Source organism: Tachypleus tridentatus, chromosome 13 (assembly GCF_004210375.1).
Source record: "Tachypleus tridentatus isolate NWPU-2018 chromosome 13, ASM421037v1, whole genome shotgun sequence".
In the NCBI taxonomy this organism is placed as follows: Eukaryota; Metazoa; Arthropoda; class Merostomata; order Xiphosura; family Limulidae; genus Tachypleus; species Tachypleus tridentatus.
Genome location: NC_134837.1, coordinates 173541389 through 173559664, shown reverse-complemented (window position 1 = coordinate 173559664; position 18276 = coordinate 173541389). Strand labels below are relative to the sequence as shown.

General features: G+C 36.6%; 1 protein-coding gene across 1 annotated transcript in view; it reads right to left on the bottom strand.

The window, feature by feature from the left end:
- Positions 1-18276, bottom strand: part of LOC143239971 (uncharacterized) — a 32714-nt gene that overhangs the window by 12245 nt on the left and 2193 nt on the right. Inside the window, exon 2 of the mRNA XM_076481685.1 lies at positions 6308-6354. Within this exon, the coding sequence (XP_076337800.1) occupies positions 6308-6336 (29 nt within the window). The 5' untranslated portion in view covers positions 6337-6354. The remainder of the gene's footprint in view (positions 1-6307; positions 6355-18276) is intronic.

Here is an 18276-nt window from a genome sequence, read left to right as displayed (position 1 = left end):
GTCGACAGTGTCACCATCACCAATAACACTGTCTTAAGTTATGGACAAACCTTGGGAGAGAACATGGTTAAAATAGTGCTGTCATTGAGAGTCATAACGATGGCAAGAAAGTAAAATGTGGCTTACAGTGATTTGAGTGTTACATAAACAACACATTGGTGCATCAGTTCCAGATAAAAGAAAACGATGAGTTGAAAAACTGTGACCAATGTGTAGTCTAGTTAGAACAACTTCCTCCTTCTGAACCTTATGGAAGCTAGATGGTCAAAGTTCAATATAGTGTTTTATGTGGAAAAGCTTGTTGTCGCATTGCTCACTCCAATTTGACTGCCAGCTGGCACAGAGCTGAGCCTTGAATACAGGACCATAGCCCATGTATAAAATAAGCACAGTGGTGATAGTGCCAGAGCAGATAGATTTAGCTGCCATGTCTGCAAGCTTGTTCCCGCAAATACCAACATGGCCTGGTATCCAGAAAAACTGGATAGAAGTAGATGTCAATGAGAAATGGGCCAGTTGGTTTTGAATATCAGCGAGAACAGAGTGTGAACTAACATGAAGTTATTTCAGGGCCAGTATAGAACTAAGCGAGTCAGTATAAATAGTGCAGTTGGAGTACTGCTTAGCTTCAATATAATCAAGGGCAAGAGAAATGGTGTAAAGTTCAGCAGTAAACACAGAACTTGTAGAGGGGATTCTGCGTGCAACCACCAAACCGCAACAAACCATGGCAAAGCCCAGAGAGTTACCTGATTTGGAACCATCTGTATAAGGTGGAATGGAAAGACTGTTCGAAAGATGTTCAGTAAATAAAAGTTGGGACTACCAATGGGGAGTATCTGCCTTTCTCAGATGACGTAAAGAAAGGTCACATTTGGGGACTGTAATAAGCCATGGTAGGATGGGCTAACCAGTATTTTCTGCAATGTTATCCAGGGACAGACCCAATTCATCCAACTGTGCCTGGATGTGAAGGCCAAAAGAGCAATGGCAGATCATCTGTTATAAAAAAAGTACGGCCCACTGAGGAAGGAAAACACATCCCCAGATGGAATGCTTTGGTAAGGAATGAAGTTTCTAAGAATATAGTAAAGACAATTGCAAACGGTGAAGGTGCAGAAAAAATTCATGAGATTCCACGTATAAGCTCTGAACTGGGAAGGTGCGGAAAGCCTCAGTGCAGAGTTGATGTCCTTGATGATGAATGGGGTCCAGCATCTTTAAGGCCCAAGGATCTGGCAGAACCATAGACCATTGATCCATAGTAGAGTTTCTATCGAATAAGAGCACGATACATCTTTAACATCGATCCCCTCCCCAACTGGTGGCAGAGAGGACACAAAGAATGTTCAGTGCTCTTGTGCATTTGACCCGTAGCTGCTTTAAGTGTGGTATAAAGGTCAGCTTACTGTCAAAGATAAGCCCCATGAACTTGGTCTCAGGGACCATCGGCAGCAAAACTTCAACGATACAGAGTTCAGGATCAGGATGAATAACCAGTTGGCGGCAGAAGTGCATGCAAACGGATTTAAAGAGAGAGAAATTAAAGCCATTCACCGTGGTCCACTACAGTACACAATTGAGAGCAGTTTGTAGTTGCCACTCAATATATATCATGTTTGACAACTGACACGAGATGTGAAAGTCATCGACATAGAGTCCGTTTGCAACAGTAAGAGGGAGTTGTTCAGTGGTGGTATTAATCTTTATACTGAAAAAGTGTGACACTCAAAATACAGCCCTAAGGGACCCCAAGTTCCTATAGAAAAGAACGGGAAAGTGTCGAACCCACACGAACTTGGAATCTCCTGTCCATTAAAAAATTTTTAAAAAAAATGGGTAAATGACCACGTAACCCATATATATGGAGATCTCGCAAAATGCCATACCTCCATGTTGTGTCATAAGCCTTCTCAATGTCAAAGAATATTGATACAAGATGTCGTTTGAGAAAGGCTTCTCTGACTGATGTTTCAAGTCGAATTAGGTGGTCTGTGGTGGAGTGCTGTCGTCAGAACCCACAGTGGGTGAGTGAGAGGAGGTTGTTTGATCCGAGGAACCAAACAAGATGAGCATTAACCATCCTCTCTAGGATCTTAAAGAGACAGCTTGTCAAAGCAATTGGACGGTAGTTTGAATGAATCTCGGGATCTTTCCAAGGCTCAGAGAAATGTAAGATAATAGCCTGGCACCAGGCATTAGGAAAAACATTCTCCTGCCAGATCCAGTTAAAAACAATTAGAAGAATATTAAGAGAAACAGGAGAGAGATAGCACAGCATGTCATAGTGTACATCATCAGGTCCAACAGATGTACTGCCAGACAGATGAAGGGCCATTTTCAGTTCCACCAGTGTAAAGGGACAATTATAGTCAAAAAGACAGTCAGTTCAAAAGGAAAGAAGTGAACACTCTGCCCGAGTCTTGATGGCCAAGAAGGTGGAGGAACAAGCATAAGTGCTAGATACCCAGCAAAAGCTTTCACCTAGAGTATCAGCAATACTCTGGACATCAGCTACCTCTTGGGAATCAGATAGTAAGATCGAGAGGAAAAGAAAATTGTAGTGCCCACTGACCTTTCAAACCTTGTTCCATAAGACCTTGGAACTGGTGATAGAAGATATGCTAGTTGTGAACTTAATCCAAGATTCCTTCTGGCTTTGACGTCTTACCCATCTAGCACGTGCATGGGCCCATTGGAAACCAATGCAGTTGTAAAGCATGGGATATCTACAAAAAGTATCCCAGGCACGTTTTTTAGCATTCCATGCCATGTGGCAGGCAGGACTCCACCACGGACGAGGATATTGTGGAAAACATGTTGAGGTTTTAGGAATACACTGAGCAGCTGCTTGTATAATACAGTCAGTTACCGCTGCCACACAGTCGTCTATTGATGGCTGACTGATGATGGCAGGATCAAGTTCTGCAAGAGCAGTGAAAGTGGACCAGTCTGCCCAATCCAGCTTCCACCGGGGCAAGCGGGTAGGGTGGCATCGACCACGGCCAGTCTCTCTCAAAAGTATAGGAAAATGAGTACTGCCTAGTGGATTATTGTCAACCCTCCATTAAAAATGGGAGAACAATGAAGGGGAGCAAACCAAGGGATCAATAGCAGTAAAGGACTGACTAGGTGCATGAAAATAAGTGGAAAAACCAGTATTGAAAAGAGAAAGGTTGTGATCAGAGAGCAAACACTCTACAGAGTGACCCCTCCTATCAATAACAGCAGAGGGGATGATGTCTATTAAAGTCCCCCAGGATAAGAAAGGGAGACCGCAACTGTTCAACGAGAGCACCAAGGTCTGATTGATCATATGTCTCTCCAGTGGACAGGTAGAGAGAACAAACAGTGGTGGTATGACCCAAGGAAACACGGATGGCTACGGCCTCCAAGGGTGTGTTGAGTGACAAAGACAGGGTGGGCACATGCTGATCAACCAACAGTGCCACCCCTCCATGTACTCATCCATCACACAGCCTGTCATTTCTGTACAGAGAAAACTGCTGAAAGGTGACTTTATCGGCAGGTTTCAGAACTGTTTCTTGTAAGGAAAGACATACAGGATGATTGGAAGCAATCAGTGTTTTGATGTCATCCAGATTAGAACGTAAACCTTGACAGTTCCATTATATCAAGGTGGCCATTTTTAATAATGGGTAGGCAAAATGGCTGGAGAAAACTTCTGTTTATGACCATGTCTTTTTTCCTTACTGTCCTTATTCAGAGGATCCTGCCCTGGGTCGACTGGGTAGGTCTTTGCTGTTGGAAGGGAATTCCAGTGACTGAGGACATGAACAAATGATTGTTTTGCATCTTGGGGTGGGAGAAAAAGATGTATCTAAGAAGTGCCTGTATTTGAAACCAAAGGATGTGGATCTTGGAGTTTGTTGGAATGTATGGGAGGAACAGAGATGGGTGTAGAAGTTGATTCATCAATCTTTTTAACCATGGAGGTCAAAAGACTTTTCATTTGTCTTGATAACAATTCTCATGGAGGCACATAAGGATCTGTCTGCACTCCCACTGTAGTTGTGGAACAAAGTGCAGCAGCATACATCCGAGATGAAGTGGCAGACAGCAATTTCTGAGCCTCAGGATAACTAATGTTATGAGTCGTTTTCAAATGCTGCACCTCTTTTTCCTCCAACCATTTAGAGCAAGAATGAAAGTAGGAAGGGTGAAAACCATTGCAGTTGACACAATGTGGGTCCATGTTACACTCATAGGCATCGTGGTCCTTGCCACCACAATGAGCACTTGTCAGGGAACCACGACATGACGTCTTTGATTGACCAAACCTCTGACATTGGAAACATAGGAGAGGGTTTGAAATATACAGCCACACCCTGCAATTTAGATAACCTGCTTTTATGGTGTCAGGTGCATGTGGTGATGTAAATGTCAAAATGAGGATATTTGTGGGCAGTGTAATTCCATCTTTGCGAGTGGAGCATGAGGGGTAACATCAATAGGTACATCCCCAATTGCCTTTGAATTCAAGAGGAATTCACTGTGTTGGGATGTGGATGTTTCAACCAATATGTCTCCAGATTGAACCTTCTTTACTGACTTTGGAGAGCCAGCAAGTTGCTCTAGTCCCTTCTGAATAAAAAAGGGGGACATTTGCCCCAAAGATTTCTCTGAAAGAGAATGTAATATAAGAAAATGAGGTACGTGTGTTACAGGTGTTGAAGATTGCTGCTCAGAGTCTTCAAGATGTGGTCATTTTCCTTTTGACTGTTTTTTCACTATTTTATTTAAATTTTTTGTTGGACGATCTACAGGAAAAAAGGAAAATTTTGGTACCCATTGACCCCACCCACCATGGAGCCCTACGAGGGGATGCACTAGAATGTTATGCAAGGACATTGCAGCAATGCCAGGGTTTCATGAGCACTATATCCAAACACCAGCATCAGACACAATGTCTACAACACCCATTGAGAACTTCCAACACTGGTACTTGGTTGATTCTAGCCCAAGTGGACCAGCCGACTGACCCAAGGGGGGCCACCCAAAAGCCACCCATCTACAGGAATTCAAGGCCAAAGTGGTGTGTTAGGGTTGGACCCCTCAACCATCAGGATCCCTTCACGGGTTGCCACCCATGGCAAACACGTGGGTGGATGTTTAGATCTTAGAGGAGGTAAACTGAAAGAACAGAACCCTCCCTGGGAGGTCCCCTCACCACGTACAGGAATCCACACCGAGGGGCCTATCAACTGGATCCATCTCAGAGAAACCACCAAATAAAGAAATGAGTACATAAAGAAGATGCAAGCTTCCACAAACCAGGAAGTACACTACTGAGATTGCCACAAATCATGTAGATTCTTAGGAATGACTATTAAGTGCACCTCATTCTTCCATTACTCTCAAAGGCAGGTGCCTGCCATACATCAGTGTCAGGGTCCATCAAAGTCTCTACCATGCTGTACCAACAATGCTGAGGACATTGTGATCAGGTGATAGCTATGAAGTCAAGAATAAGAGCATTTGATTATGTTCACAATTCCCCAAGATAAAGACAAAACTGAATGCCAGTGGAGCAGTAATATAAGGTATAGTAAAGAATTTGGACTGTTTCCAAAAGTAACTGTCTATAATGCCTAAACAAACTGTATAGCACCTGGTTCTAAATTTAGACAATATGACTCTAAAATTCATTTGAGTACTTAAAGGAAGAGTGACAAATACTGAATTGCCCTAATGGTTTGACCAGTTAACAATCAGAGAAATCCATCAGGTCAAATTTGGGTGTTGGAAGAGGGGAACCATGGAAATCTTGAAGGTTTATCTGTTTATTAAAATTTTTTATGGTTAAGCACAAAGCTACAGAAAGCTATCTGTGCTATGTATGCTTATGCAGATTACCTGCACTGTTTGCATAATAAGACTTACTATGCAATGGCCTACTTCAGCCAATTACCAGCATATCCTTATTGAAAAGTTTTTGTAAAGATATTGCACTGAAGAGGTCAGAATAAATAACTGTAGTTTTCTGTTATAATCTGAAATAATTCTAGAAAAAAAATGGCAACTTGATTTATTTTGTATTTTTTGTGGTGGTTACAAAGTCAGACTGATGGATCAACGTGAATAATACCTGCTTTATTTGTGAATATTACAAGATTATATTTAGAGCTTTGATTAACAGTAAAAACTCCTAAACTAATTTTCTTGATCAATTCATTTTACCATTTGAGAAAGACTCTAACCATGATTACTGAAATTATGAATAAAATTTATTTCTGTTTTATGGATTCTATTTCATATGAAGAAAATCAACTGTTAAAGTACTTACTTCAGACCTTTGTTTTCAGAACCTGCCATCAGCTCAAATTTTGAAACCTGCAAAGTCATTACAAAAAATAAATAAGAACTCTGTGATACAGTACAAGATAACTTCTTTTAATTCAAACTACTTGTTGCAACTTGAATTTCTATTAAATTGGTAGAGATTCACCAAAAGTCTCATATAACTTGTAAGCTGATAAATTTCTGCAACAGACAGTGGTGACACCAAAATTCAATGATTAATGCTGCATAAGCATTTGGACATCAAACATTCTTTTTATTTTCACACATGATATAACATATAAATATCATGTACCATATGTTTATTGTTTTCATTATGAAAAACTGTAAATTATTCACAAAATGTAAACATATGAGAGAGTTTAGATGTAGTGTTTTATTGTACTTTCATAACTACATAAAAGTTTTCATTTGACAAAGGTCTGCACTAACACTTCAAAATGTCATTCAAAAACTTTTCTTGGCAGATAAAGTCCACGTATAACACCTTTCAAGCATACTATCCTCTGTTAAAATCTTCTCTCAAGCAAATACTATTTATATAGACATTAGGGCTACTCTTTTACCAACGAACAGTGGGATTGAGTGTCACATTACAATGCCCCCACGACTGAAATGGCAAACATGTTTGGTGTGACAGGGATTCAAACCTGAGACCCTCAGATTATGAGTTGAGTGCCTTAACCACCTGGCCATGCTGGGCCATGGCTATTTTGAAAAGCTTTTATTTTCTCTGTAAGTCTTTTTCTTTTCAGAATGTAGTAATTAACAACTAATGAGTAAGTAAACTGTCGTGTGTTTCTCAAATTACAATTACCATCCTCCATCTTAATGACATTACCATTAATGTTAAGTTCAAATTTTTGGCATCACTAACATTACTTTATGTCCAAAACAATATGTTTTCATTCTTTTCAGTTTTGATCTTAGCTATTCTGTAGACTTTATTTTTTAATCTACACATTGTATCCAATTATCCCTTTGTGTAACAGTTATTAAATTTGTACATGCTCATACTGGCAATGAGATTCTTTTTACAATAAAAACAAACTTCTCAAGTGTGAACAAGTTACCTGAAAATATATCTTAAATAAACAATTCTACATAAAACAGATAGCTATAACCTTGTGACAATGGCAAAATATTTTTGCATGCACATGTGCCAAGCATTAAATGGATCTTCCACCTCTAAATATATTAACCACAGGTTAATAGTGTTGTTCTTTGTGGTAACCCAATTCAATAAATCTACACATAGTAATGTTTACAATATATCCAAAGTTATTATGTGGATTCTCATGAAATATAATACTTTTAATAAAGCTATGTTCTACACGAAACAAAAAATTTTATTAAAGATCTGTAAGTTTACTAGAGGTGCATCACAAGAGTCAATAGAATATGTTTCTATATACTGATGTTACAATACACTAAGTATCTATATAGAGAAGTTATAAGGTTTGACAGTCTAGACTGCAATTTACTAACACTGTCTTATTCAATCACTACACACTTTACAATGTTTTTCCAAATTCTCAGGTTTGATAAACTAAGTGGCAGCTGTTAAGAGAAGTAAAATAAAATAATTAATATCTATCTATTTTTTTAATGTTAATGTATGTTGCTTTACATGTAATGTTTCTGATAAAAGAAATAAAACATGTAGCACTCAATACTCATCTTCCTTTATCAAATCATTAATTTTTTGCTGATAATATTATTAGAAATTATAATTATATCTGTACAAAAGACATAATGTTCACTGAATGCTTGCCAAATTTTGTGAAGATAAATAAATTGTATCATACTGAATGATGTACTCATACAACTGTATCACACCTTCATGATACAATACTTGTATCATATTGCTGTTTCTTATCTGACTCTGATTGGTTTGAGTGCCAGGTGATTTTCATATTAAAAAAAATTTTTTTCATCTTGCAGTTTCACATTTTATTTGCATAATCTTTAGTATCCCTAAACAAACATTTAGTCATATTTTCCATAAACTTTTATATTTCATTAGTTACTTTCTCTACACTAACATCTGCACACTTTAGATATTTACACTATTACTTTGATACAGTATGTGTACCTTCAGAGTTTTAGTAAATGTTACAAGTTTTTGTGCATAAAAAATCAGATTTTATAATGAGATATGTTTACTAAAGATTTGTTTGTTAAAATATCGAGACTGTTTCATTAAAAGTCCGAGAGTAAGGTGATTTAAGGTTATGATTAAAAAACTATTCTTTATCCCAAAAATCTCAAGTTATTTATGTAATCTCTAAAACTTGCTAAATACATTTCAAATGTTTGCTTTCAGTAAGACTTTATATTTTATTTTCTATACCCTAAGTACGTGGGGTCTGTCAATTGACAGACCTCGTGAACATCACAAAAAAACAAAATTCAGGAAATATATATAAATTATGTTTTTTGTTGTACTAGAATGACTACATAGTATAACACGCACATACAAATGTTTAGCCTAAGGAGCTAAGTCTCGTAACATTATATATTTTTTCCTATACTGACCTTCCAGTTGTGCCTAGCCAACATTACAAAACTTGCACTGATCACTGATGCTGTGCATGAGCACTCATATTACCATATCCAATAATATCAAACTGACCTTTAGTCTTTACAAAGTGACCCAGCCTTGGCTGTGTTTTAGCAGACTAGTATTTTCTAATATATAGTCACATTTCAAATATTATAATTATATATGTATGTGGATTATTACTATTTAGAAATAAGTTATGAAACTTATTTTTTTTAAGCTATAGAACAATAAATAAAGAAATAAACAATTATCTCTTCTAATTACAAACTCTGAACTTGGTTGTTGCTGAACATAGGTTGCCAAGGCTTTTAAAATTTCATATGTGGAGAATATCAAACAAAACATTTTTTTCAGAATTTATATACACAGTTGAATAACCAAAAAATTCTAAATAACTAAACAGATATCATAGAATTCTACTATAATTTACTAAGCTTAGTACTAAGCTGTATTTAGGTCTAAAAAAATGTGAAACTTCATACAGACTAGACATAACCTACCTCCTTGAAATCTTGGTTTGAAAAACCATGGTAGTCTTTTCACAAACTAAAATGAATGGGAAAACCACTAAGCTATCAACTGGTTATTCACATCATATATTGAAGAAAGTGTTTATAAGGAACCATTTCAGAAAATTGAAAGGGATGAATGGGGTCTGCTGTACTTGATTCAGTGCATAAGCCATATCTCAGCAAAATAAAAAGATACAAGGTTCTTAGTTTATGTTCTAGCTTGTCAGTATTGGTAATTTTAGTTTCTAATTTGTATAAAGCTATAGACTTAGTATTTTGGCATCACAAACATTTACAGTGAACCAGTGCTGCATTCAATATACCTTGCCACTCACTAAAATCTATATTTAGGTGTGTTCTTTTAATACTTAATTTTAAATTAAGAAATACCTCATATATAATATTAAAGTCTGAACTATAATCTGCAATTTGATTCCAAACTTACTGATATAAATTCATAAAACAGTAATTCAATAAAACTTTGAATGCAAGTCAACAAATGTGATGACATTGCCTTTAAACAGCAACTCATCATGAAAGGGTTAACTGTAATGAAATCAGCAATGTACAGTGAAATGAAAAATGAAAAAATATGAAATAATTTCTGAAGTTAACATTTTCCTAAATTGAATGTGTATTCCCAATAGATACTAACCTTCATATACAGAAAGCTATTTTCCTCTTCAATTGCACTAATCTGCCCAAGACACTTACAAGCCACTAGTCTTACAGAAACTTTTATCTACAATTTACATAAAATTGTTTTATTGCATGATGATATATTATGCAGTAACACCCTCTACTAACAAAAGTGCCACACACATCCTTGCACAGATGCACCAACTACATTCACATGCAAAATATTCCATTCTTTGATGAGGCCAGAAATAAAGGTGCACTAGGAAGGTGGAAAAGATGGAAGGGAATGTGGATGGAAGTGAGCATCTATTGGAAATACATTTCTAATTAAGGAAAATGTTAACTTCCAATACAACTGCTCACTACATGCACAAAAAACTAGAATCTCACACTGGTGAAAAGTTACCTAAATAAGCTACCTTCAGCTAGTGTCTGAAGGAAGCCAATGGGGTGTGATACCTCGTGGCAGGGGCTCAATTTGAGCATAGCTGAGGGAGACTGCATCTCATCTTACCAAGAGCAGGATTAGGAGAGGCAAAAGGCCTGGGGAGTGTTACAGTGATGGGTGTAGTAGGTACATGAGAGTCTGTGTTTGTGCTAATCCAGACTGTACTGCTGGTGTACCTCTTCTCAACCATCAGTCTTTATAGGTCAAACCCAGCTGTTGGAGAAGAGCACTTGTGATAAATATCAGTGCACAGCTCCTCTACTATCAGACACTTTGGATCCTTTACCAGATACGGGAGAAGGGCAGAATGTATACATATGTTTATTGACACAAATAGCAAGGATATTTATGTAACCACAACTCAACCATCAGACATATGGGCCTCTTGCCTGCTGTGGGAGGAAAACATGCGAGTGATACACCCCAAATGGATATGAAATATCATCATCTACTCTGTCATCAGATATACAAGGTTTAGGGTATTGCAGGAGTATGATAAAGACAGATATATGAGTGGGAGATATTAAAAAATATCCAAATTTTATTTGTTGATGGCTCGTTTGTTTGAAAGTTAAGCACGAAGCTATACAACTGGCTACCTGTGCTCTGCTCACCATAGGTATCAAATGCTGGTTTCTTGTGGTACAAGTCTGCAGATATACAGCTGGGCCACTAAGGGGAATTTGGAGATTGTGATGTATCTATATGTAATTGGGTGATCTATATTATACTCTGGAAACATCCCTAGCCTACTTCTCACCACAGAGAAACTGTTGTTCTAGTTCACAGCATTTAGGTTCCAACTGGTAAGGAATCTTTATGCTCCACCACCTAAGCAGTTGGGAGCTGGTAATTGGTAAAGATCTCCCATGCTACACACACTAGGGTGGGGTGAGGGGGGTTTGCATAAGAGAAAAATGTGTCAGAATCCACATCAGGCACCTGCCAGAAAAAAAAACAATACATTATTTTTAAAAGTCAACAAGTGCTAGCTAAAAAAACAACCAAATTTATGACTCTGGTGCTGGCTTTATCCATGAGAGACCACAGAACAGATGCAATCTGGATCATACTACAAAGCATATGATAGTATTACCACTAGTACAACTCCAGTGATCTTGCAGAACATTCCATCTCACAGTGGGCACAGAATAGGCCAGAGTTGGATGGTCTGAGTGCTTTCAGTTGTCTTTGGCCAGTGCAGAGTCCTGGATAAATATACTCTGTGAGGCAGCACTAGTCATCTAATGGGTTCCAAAATTAGAATAATGGTAAGAAAGGAATAAATAAATGAATACTCACACTGTTACAAGATCAGGGTGAGTCAAAAAATGGCTGGTGGTGGATATATGTATGCTACATGAGAAGAAGATAGAGATAGTTTGATATGACACAAATGACTGTTGGGTAGTCCATGATAAGGTGGTTGTGTCAGCTGCAAAAGAGAAATAGTAAACAACTCACCTATTTACAGCCTCTATCAAATTTGGAGATATGCAGTTGGGGAGAAACAAACACAAGTTAGATAAACCTCAACATGTTGTTGCAACAATTACTGTCCATCAATTTCCAAATTGCATGGAGAGAGATAAGCATCAAAAAGCTGGCTAATACTTTTTCATAACAAAATAAGGAACTTTTTCAGCAGCAAGAATCATCATCAACCAAACTCACTAGGGGGGAAGTATTGTAAAATGTTGTTACCAACAACATAAGCTACTATGATATATGGATTAGATATAAGATAGAACAATTGTTTGTACATGGATCAATTAACCAACTCTTTAATGATATGTGTGTGTGTTTATATACATTAATGATTTATTTTGTTATTTACCAGAGGTGAAACTGAAAAGTGAATCTGTGACATAGAAGCCTAATGCATGCTTTGATTCTCTGACCTTCTGCTGTTAACTGGAGTTTTGCCTATTCAATGTTCATCATCACAACTTGGGTAAATAAACCAAAGATGTACCATTAAGCCTCTTATAATGATGTGAAGTGTATATAATCCTTATAATGATGTGAGGTGTATATAATCCTTAAGGACTTTTGAGTTCATTTTACCTGACCATGTAGTAACCTAAATTAATTTATGAATGCCAATAATGCCAAATTCACTATTTGACATTATACAGTGGAGCAGCTGTTTAATGATTGGATATATGGGCTAAAGATCTCCTTCCTCTTTCACCAAAGGTAAAATTCAAAAGCAATTCTGTGACATATAGGCCTAATGCAATTTTTGATTTGCTGTATTTTCTTGCTATGGACTGCAGTTTTACTCTGGGCCTACAAGTCACATTCACTAAAATTATAAACCCAAAAAAGTGATGCAAATCTCCAAATTTCTTGGAAAAAAATGTTTTCTTTGGATGCTATCTAGCCATAGAATCTCAGGACAAGAAGTGTATAAACAGTTTGCCCCATACAAGCAGGAGATATTAAGCCATTTTGAGTTTACATGTATTCTAGAATACCTTTGAGCACCAACTCTTATCTGCAATAGTTATATCATAAGGTGATAGTTCTAACAGATATCACAACAAGGTTTCACAATACTTAACTATTATTCTAAATAACCTGAACTTTCCAACACAAAGACATGTATGTAGCAATTAAATGTTCTTTTTAACATAATTATTAGAACAAGTTGGATAGATAACTGGCAAATGACCATCAGTTTTAGATGGTATCTGAATTGCAAGTTCATGGCACAACTGAATCTTTTCAGACCTGTGCAGCAAAACCACATATGGGCCCTATAGCCATTGAGGGAGAAGGGGTTGTTTGTTTTTTTTGGTTTTGAATTTTGTGCAAAGCTACATGAGGGCTATCTGCACTAGCCATCCCTAATTAGCAGTGTAAGACTAGAGGGAAGGCAGCTAGTCATCACCACCCATTGCCAACTCTTGGGCTACTCTTTTACCAACAAATAGTGGGACTGACCATCAAAATATAATGCCCCCACAGCTAAAATGGCAAACATGTTTGGTGCAACAGGGATTCGAACTCGCAACCCTCAGATTATGAGTCAAACACCTTAACCCACCTGGCCATGCCAGGCCTAAGGGGGTGTTAACTTGATCCAACCCATACTGTGTATGCTATGCTACAAGGAGTACCTCATGGCAGGAGAAGCATCATTGGCAAACCAAACGAATGCTGAAATATTAAAATAGTAAGAACATTACATATAATAGATTTTAAAAACCATTTCAACTACGATGTTTTTATATTTATAATTACTCACACTCCAAAATATAGGACTAGATGCTAAAATCATCTTTATTTCTCATTTTTTCTCTAGTTAAATCATTTTTCAAAATCCCAGTTTCCCATCATTCTAATAAAAATGGTTGACAATCAGTTTGACCATAATCTTTGACCTACAGTTACCAAAGTTAATCAATTGGCCCTTAGAGATACTCAACCTTTGTATCCAATTTGATTAAATTCAAAGAAAAAATAATTAAAAAATTGATCTCAGATTCTCCAATAGTCGTTCAATTGCTCCTTTTGTAAGATTCAACTTTTGGACCAAATTTGATTAAAATCTGGTTCTTCTTTTTTCAGTTATTTGGTTTTTGACCTTAGGTGAAATCTTGACCTTTGACCTACATTCACCAAAAGTTAATTATTTGTTCGTTGTAGGGCACTTAATATTAATTTGTACCAAATTTCATCAAAATCTGAGGAAACTTTCCCAGTTAATTATGCAGTTAATTATCAGTGTTATATTAATTTATTAGTTATTGTAAAATTATAATCCGACCTTTAAAAATTAAACTGTTTCTAACTTCCGCGTGATATTGAAAATCACCATTACCCGCTTCAAACAGCAAGTAAGATCCCCAATTCTGTGCTCTATGCGATCACTAGCCTCGTACTCACCTGGACGGGAGTGATCGAGGTTGATATTGTGTTTACGTGGTTGTCAGTTGAAAAATTTTCACAATCAACGTGCAAAGAACATGTATATTTATCCGTTATAACCTTTACAACTCCAAAATTCTATCTTTTGCACACTTAAATTGAATCCAACATTCACATACCTCTGTTCCTGCAGGGGTTTAGAAAGGGTATTATAAACAACAGTTCATTCACAAGTTGTCTATCATAATATTTTAAGTCACTTTGACAAGTTCTATAACAATAATACTTTGTGGCAACCATAATTTCTATCAATAGGACAATAACCTCAAATATATAATGTGATCAAAAACTAGATCAGTGATGTCGAGAAAACCCACTTGTAGAGAAATATATATGCAAAAAACGGCTCGTTTGGATTGAGAAAATATTTTACATAGAAGCCAAAACGTTGTTCGCTCTTCTATGTAAAATATTTTCTCAACCCAAACGAGCCGTTTTTGCATATATAAAAACTAGGGGCCCGGCATGGCCTAGCGCGTTAAGGCGTGCGCTTCGTAATCTGAGGGTCGCGGGTTCACGCCCGAGTCGCGCCAAACATGCTCGCCCTCCCAGCCGTGGGGGCGTTATAATGTGACGGTCAATCCCACTATTCGTTGGTAAAAGAGTAGCCCAAGAGTTGGCGGTGGGTGGTGATGACTAGCTGCCTTCCCTCTAGTCTTACACTGCTAAATTAGGGACGGCTAGCACAGATAGCCCTCGAGTAGCTTTGTGCGAAATTCCAAAAACAACAACAACATAAAAACTAGATCGTAGTTTCAATAATAATTCACGCATGCGTAAAAGTTTCTCTGAAATTCAATAAGTGCGCATGCGCTTGGGTGTATCTAAATTTATCGACAAATCAGGATCACGATAAACATCACTTGCAGCATACACATTTCCGGTAGCCATGTTGTTAAGTCCTCTTACTGGTGAATGTATAATTTCGCGACTACATTCTCAAAAAATTGTGAGAAGAAAAATTTGGTCAACAAACAAATTTATGCAGAGAAAATTCACTCTCTGCAAGTGTAACCTAACGACAACCTCACAACATCAAGCAGAAACTAGCTGAGTAAACTAACTGGTTTATTGAAAATTCCATTAACCATAAACATTGACAAGCATGTTATGATCAGAGAACACAATATAAAAAGATCTGGGTAATATCTATATTCTGAAGATAGCTGGTATGGGTATTAGTACTTTAAATTAAATAAAGTAAAGAAATACTTATAAATTTTAATTAAAGTGCTAATACTCATACTAGTCGTCTTGATAATACATTTTTACTTCAAGTGAGTTTCTCGTCATCACGAATTTCAGGGTAATATTTATCTCAGGCTGGAACTCGGATCATTACAATACAAAGTCGTCTAATTTATCAACATTGTAACAAACTTTGGAACAATAACCAAGAGCTTCGTGCACCAACTTTACTCTCCAACTGTTATGTTTTGGGATATTTTAACACATCTCACGACACAGGTTCTCTGTATTTACTTTTATTCGCAATAACCTTATCATTCCAATACCGAAACGTGTGCATAACAGTTACATGCTCTTTTTTTTTTAACATGTTAAATACAGTAACTTTGATAAACAAATGGCAAATAACCATTAGTTTCAATAAGTTTTGGATTACCTTAATTTTGAACAACGTTCATGGCACAACTAGACCTCACGGAGACCGTGGTGTAAAATTATACAAAGGCATTTAAAGCACTGAGGGGGAGGGTGTCGATTTGATCCAACTAGTAAGATAGACACTTGTGCTTATGCACTCACTCAATAACATGAAAAAAAAAAAAGGGTGGATCTCTGAAAATGATGGATAAGACACTCAAGACATAGACAATGTGATCCAAGTGGCGCCAGTAGTAAAGCTTGGTTGTTTGTAATTAAGCACAAAGCTATACGAAGGGCTATTTATGCTCTGCCCACCACGGGCATAAAAAAAATCGGGTTTGTAGTAATGTTAAGTTAGTACACATATCGGTTTGCCACTGGGGAGCAGGAAGGGACAGCAGTAAAGCTAACAGGATTATTAGTCATGTTTGTAGACCTACTGACTTCAAGTTAAAAGAGGCAATTATCTCAGCACAAATTACTAAACTATACAATCCTTGCTTGAAATACAGTGTACAGCTATGGTACTCTATCTAAGAAAGGATACAAACGTATTGCAAAAGTTTCAGAGGATGATTTTGAGGATGGAAAAGCACAGCTAAATTCCATTTTTTTTAAATAAAAAAAATGGGTAAGATATAATCATATTGAGGTATAGAACATTATCTTGGGGCTGACAGAATAATGGCCCCCAATTTCTTTTTGCTGCATAAAGAAAATAATAGAATAAAAAAGGCACAAATATAAGATTTGGATAAGACAGGCTAGACTGTACTTAACAGTTTTATTTATCTAACAAGAAGGTCAGTTTACAGAATGAGTTGCTATCACCACTCTAAAGGAGATTTAGAATGGAATTAATGACTTCAAGAAAATGTGTTTGAATATTTACTTTCCTCAAGAGTGAGTGAGTATACCAGGAAAACCTTGAGAACTAAATGGTCTTTTGTTGGCTTATTTTAACACCAGAAGTAAAAGACATCCAAAATGATGTCTTATGAGGCAATATCATCAGCCTGAAACTACATATACAGCAAATATATTTATGGTACAAACCCCCATCCCTAAAGACTTGGTTCAATCAAGTGTTGAGGGTGTATAACACCATAACCCACTTTACTTATGATTACATCTTCCTACATCAAACCCCACTTTATATTCTATTGCATTTTCATGAATCAGGTGCTAATTATATCTGCATTTAGCTTCATCTTCCGACATTAAATCTTATTTTATGTATGGCTGTACCTTCCTTCCAAAACGTTTTTTGAAATATAGAGATAAAAGTTTTATGTTTTCTATAACATAAAATATACAGCATTGTAAAAGTGCAAGTCAAATATAGTTTGAACCACAATATAGACAAGCTATTAAACAAAATGTAGAGTTGTTTTTAACTCTGTATTTCACTAAATGAAGTGTCAGGGACAAGTGTCCCATATGAAAACAATAATTGTACACAAAATCATCCCCCTTTCCAACACAATTTCAGACATTTGTTCTTCATCATAAAACTTGCATTTCATATGTTGCATCCGTCTAGTGAAAAAAACAACATGTATTCAATACTCCAGTACATAAAACTTTTTAAAAATGTGTTATGTCTGGTAAACTTTAAACATACACTACATTCTTATGCTCATGTTGTGGTTGTTGCATATAAATCATTGCCATTTTCATGCAACTGCAGTTACTGCACACCAAATTACCTAAAGACCAAAAAAAGAGTTAAAAATACCATTTACAGCATTCCTTGTGAATGTTGGCACCAACACATCAAAGAAACACAGAAAATGAAATCCAAAATTTAAGAGCACCATAGACATACAAAGCTCTCTAATACCAATCTTTCTGTAATAGCCCAAACCATCATAGGTTATATATATAATGAAATGGAATAATGATAAAATAATGACATATAAGCCACATAAAAGACAAACAAACAAAGTCATCCAGCTTAGTAATGGATGTTAACACTCAACCACATATTCACAAACATCACCAAAATCTGGAGAGTCATTTTCAAACCATCAAAGTTGTTACTTGATTCCAATTCCAAAGAAATGAGTGCTCAGACAACTGGGAGAATGTCTGCCTTTCTAGTAAAATACCAATACCACATTACAAATTACAAAATAATAAGAAATCTTTTGGCTAACCTATCCCGACAAACACAAAACTAATCATTAAATTCAAACCTCATTCCCCAAAATATTAAATAACCCTTCTCTTAAATGTCATGTCTT